The 5,686-nt window shown below is 58.2% G+C and overlaps 1 protein-coding gene across 1 annotated transcript in view; it reads left to right on the top strand.

Moving 5' to 3' along the window:
• LOC104128329 (beta-crystallin B3-like) overlaps nt 1-5,686 on the top strand; it is a 15,960-nt gene that overhangs the window by 2,396 nt on the left and 7,878 nt on the right. Inside the window, exons 2-5 of the mRNA XM_035896646.1 lie at nt 3,764-3,843; nt 5,114-5,232; nt 5,391-5,523; nt 5,666-5,686. Of these exons, the coding sequence (XP_035752539.1) occupies nt 3,769-3,843; nt 5,114-5,232; nt 5,391-5,523; nt 5,666-5,686 (348 nt within the window). The 5' untranslated portion in view covers nt 3,764-3,768. The remainder of the gene's footprint in view (nt 1-3,763; nt 3,844-5,113; nt 5,233-5,390; nt 5,524-5,665) is intronic.

Here is a 5,686-nt window from a genome sequence, read left to right as displayed (position 1 = left end):
CACCTGGAGTACTGCGTCCAGCTCTGGAGCTCTCAGCACAAGAAGGACATGGAACTGTTGGAGTGGGGCCAGAGGAGGGCCACAAAAATGATCCGGGGGCTGGAGCACCTCTCCTATGAGGACAGGCTGAGGGAGTTGGGCTTGTTCAGTCTGGAGAAGAGGAGGCTGCAGGGAGACCTGAGTGCGGCCTTTCAGTACCTAAAGGGGCCTATAGGAAAGATGGGGAAAATCTTTTTAGTAGGGCCAGCAGTGACAAGACAAGGGGTAATGGTTTTAAACTAAACCAGGGTAGGTTTAGACTAGATATAAGGAAGAAGTTCTTTACAATGAGGGTGGTGAAACACTGGAACAGGTTGCCCAGAGAGGGGGTGGAGGCCCCATCCCTGGGAACATTCCAGGCCAGGTTGGACGGGGCTCTGAGCAGCCTGATGTGGTTCAAGGTATCCCTGCTCCTGCAGGGGGGTTGGGCTGGGTGACCTCTAGGGGTCCCTTCCAACCCAAACCATTCTGTGATTCTGTGATTCTATGATTCTATGAAATAACTTTTGAGTCTTCTGGTGGGATTTGGAGGAGAAACAAGGTCGATGGCTCATGGATTGTGCTCTTTCCATATTAAACGTGATGGTATCGAGCCTAAAGGAGCTATTGTATAGACTAAAATTTTATATCGGTCCACGTAGCCTTATAGAATATGAAAATGCGGGTCACAGTAAATGTGTTGTGCTATGGAAAATATTGTGTACCACATAATTTCCGAGGTAATAGAAGATATCCTGGCTGCTATTCTTGCTACTGTACGAGTAACCATTCAGGTTTAGCTTTCCTAGATAGTAAGGAAAAAAGTTTTCTAACACTCTCAGCATTTCTCAAAGGGATTTAAGAGGCTGACAGCAAAGGGAAATGGAGTTCTGTTGGGAAGACAAATCAATGAGATCTAGTGCCCCTTCTGTCGCGTCCCTGTAATCGCTTTATCAATGTCCAGGCTCCCCGAGCTCGGGGCAGGAAGATTCGCGGGCACTGCAGAGCTGAGCGTGGTGGGGACGCGGGCAGGGAACGGACTGGTAGGGTAAAATTCTGTATTTCTGATCTGTGGCTGTTGTGTTTGCGGAACGAGACAAATCAACACGCTCTGTTCTCTTCTGAGGCCTCAGAAGTCAGCGTCTGTTGTACAGCCAAGCAGTTTCGTATCCAAAGGAAAAGATGAACGTGGGAAAAGGGGACTGCAGTGAAAGTGGGCGATGTCAAATGGCTGCGCCGTGCTGGGCACAAAATGCCATTTGGCCCGTGACAACAGAGGCTGCTGAGCTACTTGCCACAAGGGGCTCCAACGCGTGGCTCCGGTACAGCCACGGCAGCAGAGAGCTCCACCGGGGTGCTGCGCAGGCGGGACGCTTTTCCCAACATCGGCCAACGAGACAGCCTTCCAGTTTGTCCAGCCTGCCCTCGTGGAGTGGCTTCTCGGCAATTTCGGTAAATGTTTCACGTGGAGTTGTTCGCTTTCAGACTAGAGAGGGTCAGAGCAGGTAGGAAACCCCGCGAGAGCAGAGAGATCATAGAATCGTTGGGTTGGAAAAGCCCTTTAAAATCATCGAGTCCAACCGTACCTGTCCACCCCCAAACCCTGGCCTTCAGCACCGCCTCTGCCCGGCTGTTAAATCCCCCCAGGGATGGGGACTCGACCCCTTCCCTGGGCAGGCCCTTCCAGTGCCTGACAGCCCCAAGGGGAAGGAATTGTTCCCCATGGCCAACCTCACCCTGCCCTGGCACAACTTGAGGCCGGTGCCCCTCATCCCATCGCCGACCCCTTCCCTGGGCAGCCCCTTCCAGTGCCTGACAGCCCTTTGGGGAGGGAATTCTTCCCAATGTCCAACCTCACCCTGCCCTGGCACAACTTGAGGCCGTTTCCCCTCGTCCCATCGCTTCAGCTGAACGTGGCTCAGTGTCTGCTGAAGAAGAGGGAGTCGGACCCCCTACGGCAAAGTCAAACGCTCTCGGCTTGGCACCTGGTGGGGGAGCACTGCGCGTTCCCCTCCTCAGGGCACGCTTTGCCTGTAACGATGGACGGGCCCACGGACGAGGCCCTTGGCTCCCAAAAGACCCCGTTCATCTCCTTGAGCCCAGGGTTCGTGCGGTGCTCCCAGCAAACACACGGGGCAGGGAGGTGAAACGGGGCGCAAAGGAGGAAAGGGGCCTGGATGGAGAGAACCTTCCTGGCAAGGCTCACAGCCGAGGCGAGGACCAGCACCTCGAGTGGCAGCCGTGGTGCCCCCAGCTTCATAGAATCATAGAATGTTTTGGGTTGGAAGGGACCCCTAGAGGTCATCTAGTCCAACCCCCCTGCAGGAGCAGGGACATTCCTTATATCTAGTCTAAACCTACCCTGGTTTAGTTTAAAACCATTACCCCTTGTCTTGTCACTGCTGGCCCTACTAAAAAGATTCTCCCCGTCTTTCCTATAGGCCCCCTTTAGGTACTGAAAGGCCGCAATCAGGTCTCCCCGCAGCCTCCTCTTCTCCAGGCTGAACAAGCCCAACTCCCTCAGCCTGTCCTCAGCAGAGCTCCGGGGAGCAGACACCGGCCCCGCGTCTCCTCTCGCCTTCGAGCCCAAACAAGCTGTAAATATTTTGCATGTGGTTTTTTTTGGTTTTTTGTTTGGGTTTTTTTTTTTTTTGCTGTGCTTGGTTTCTAAGCTGAACCCTCCCGTTAACTGCTGATGGGAGAGTTTTCCAGAGAGCCTGGCAAGAAGCAGCGTGAACGTGCTGATGGGAATTTCGACGTTAATCTTCTGTAAATCGAGTGACACATTTTTAAGGGACGGCCGGGAGAAATCTGAATAACGCTTCCATAGCACGCTGGGAGCCCGCGCTATTGAGCTGAAATCTCACGGCTGGAATTCAGTGGACGCAGCTGCTGTATCAGCGTCCAAATAATGTGCTGTTCTGTTCAGGAGCAACCCATAAATAGCAGGGCTGCCCGCGCCGGCCGGCAGAGCGGAACCACGCCGGGAGAGGTAGCGGCGGCACTGCTGGGACTGGAAAGGGCTTTCAAAAAGAATTAGCGCGTCTGAGCCGAGGTCTCGCTATAGCAAACCTTTTGCTAACGCTTCGCGGGCAGTGACGCTGCCGGGTTTTGCTTACGGACGCCGGTCAACCCTGGTTTCTTCATCTCCTGCTAACCCCTCAACAGCCCCTCGCGTTAGCGCGGCGAGAGCAGGCAGGGAAGGCGCCTTCGGACGGGGTTTCCTATTCCAGTGGGAACTCCGTGAGATGTTCCCGGAGGGTCTGGTGCCCCCCTGGGACTGCAGGGGCAAGGGAGAGCCGTCGGAGTTACGTTAGTGGGGAAGGATCTCAGCAGCTGGAAACCCGGCAAATTCCTGCCTGGAAGCCAAGGGCAGGCTTAGGCTTTTAGACGTGAGTTCAGTGAGCAACCGGGCGAGCTGCCCAGGGTCGGAGAGGGCTCCTGTGTCACCTGGAAGGTGGTGTCACTTGGTTCGGTCGTGGGCTCTCTGCCCCCACGGTGATGCCCGGGTGAGGACGCAGGGCCCCCGTGCAGGAGGGAGAGGAGGATGGATAAGGGAGTGCTTCCTTCCAGCCTGGACATCCCCCGGGATTGACCGCTGCGGCTTTCGGGGGGAGCTGATTAACATTTGCTACCCGTTCCCACGCCAGCTTCATCTCTATTTTATCAACGCTTTAGGGTTTAAAGGCTGATACCTCACGTAAAAGCGATGCTGGTTTAACCTCCTGCAATTTGGGTTTTTCAGGCACCATGACTGAGCAGCAAAGTCCCCCCGAGCAGATGGTGACTGGGGAGGGTGCTGGCGAGCGAGGTGGCAATTACAAGGTATACTGGGGGCAACTGGTTACGGACAGGCTTCGGGCGATGCTGTAGGTCACCGTGCTGATAAATCTGCTCCTCGCCCACCGGGCTGAGCTGTGCAGGGCTGTGGGCCGGGGGGGAGGCTTCGTTCGGGGGATTTGCTGCCGCCTGGCAGGCGGAGACGCTGCTCACTGTGTTCCTGGCTGCCAAGTTCGTTTTCCTGACGGTCTGGTGTGCAGCGTCTTAATCCAGGAGATAAAGTACCCCCTCCCGGCAAGGATCGGCTGTAGGTTTGAGCAGGGAAATCCCTCGCACGTTTTTTTAGGTTCTAATTCTTAGGCTCGTGGGTTGGTTAGAGGGAAATCGGCGGCGGGCGTTGCAATGGCTGCAGCCCGGGAAGCTCCTGGCTGAGGAAGGCTGGGGGGGCGCGGGGGGCAGGTCCTGCAAATGGGGTGAAGAGGTGCCAGGAGCTTGGGCTGGGCTTATTGCTTTGCAGTGGGAAGAAGTTCCTGAGGACCCACGGGTGTCACCTCCTCCGTCCCTTGATACCCCCCATCGCGCAGTGTCTGCAGGAGGCTCTGCCCTTGCCCGGGCTCAGGGATTTCAGCTGGGACGCCCTTGGGGCTGGGGGGTGCCTGGCCACACGCGTGTGCAGCCGGGCTGCCGTGCCGACCCTCCTGGTCCCCGAATTGCGCTGGACACCCTGGGCCCTGCTCCCCACCCTGTGGCTCAGCCCCAAGCTCTGCGGGAGCGGGGGGTCCCTGCGACGCGCTGTGGGCTCTGCACCCGGCAGGGTTCAGAGGAAAATGCCAAAACCCAAGCTTGTTCCAGGCCAGGCCTGGGGAACAAATGGATCCGGAGGGGGCAGTGAGAAGGCAAGGATGGGCTGGGGGTGGGCTGGGGGCAGGAGACCGCAGCCTAGGCTCTTAGGGGGGCTCTTAGCCCAAACCCTCTGTGGTTTTGATGCTGTGTTTGAGCCGGTCAGCTTGTTTTCAGCCTGTCACAGATGAAATACCAACCTACGTTTTACTGAGCAAACATTTTTGGCCAATACCCGGCTGTGGAGCGAAGCCCGGGAGCCGTCTGTTGGGGCAGAGGCACGTGGTGGGGTCCGGCTTTGCCACAGGAGAGGAGCGGCGGCGGTGCCGTGGGGCAGCAGGGATGGAGGGGACGTGGCCAGAGAGCTCCGCTCTGCTGCTGCCTGCGTTTGCCAGGGGGGTCCCACACTGGTGCGGGGTGCTCCCCCCGGCAGCGTGGCCATGGCGGCAGCTGATGGAGTCTCTCCCCACTTTAGATCACGATCTATGAGCTGGAGAATTTCCAGGGGAAGAAGTGTGAGCTGACGGAGGAGCTCCCCAACATCAACGAGAAGGAGCTGGAGAAGGTGGGCTCCATCCAGGTGGAGTCTGGCCCGTAAGTCCGGGGTGCAGAGGACGTACAAGCCCTGGGGTGGGGCGGCAGGGAGAGCATCCCCGGCACCCCTGTGCTGGAGGGGAGCCATCCTGCCTTGTGCTGGGGCGCTCCCCCCATGCAGGGGTGGCCGTGCCATCCCCGACCCCCTGGCCCCGCAGGTGGCTGGGCTTCGAGCGGCAAGCCTTCGCGGGGGAGCAGTTTGTGCTGGAGAAGGGGGACTACCCACGCTGGGACTCCTGGTCCAACAGCCACAACAGCGACAGCCTCATGTCCATCCGCCCCCTCCAGATCGTGAGTAGTGACTGCGTTGGGGTGCCTGTGCCCCCAGGGAGAAGCAGCGCGGCCGCGGCGCTGGGGACCACCAGGCTGGGAGGGCCTTGGGGGGCAGGGGGCGTGCGGGGCAGGGCAGCCCCTGACCCACGCCTCCCCCCAGGACAGCCCCGACCACAAGATC

The sequence above is a fragment of the Egretta garzetta genome, unplaced genomic scaffold (genome assembly GCF_000687185.1).
Source record: "Egretta garzetta isolate BGI_Z169 unplaced genomic scaffold, ASM68718v1 scaffold390, whole genome shotgun sequence".
NCBI classification, from domain to species: Eukaryota; Metazoa; Chordata; class Aves; order Pelecaniformes; family Ardeidae; genus Egretta; species Egretta garzetta.
The sequence above is the reverse complement of the archived record's forward strand: the minus strand, read 5'-3'. Positions and strand labels throughout refer to the sequence as shown.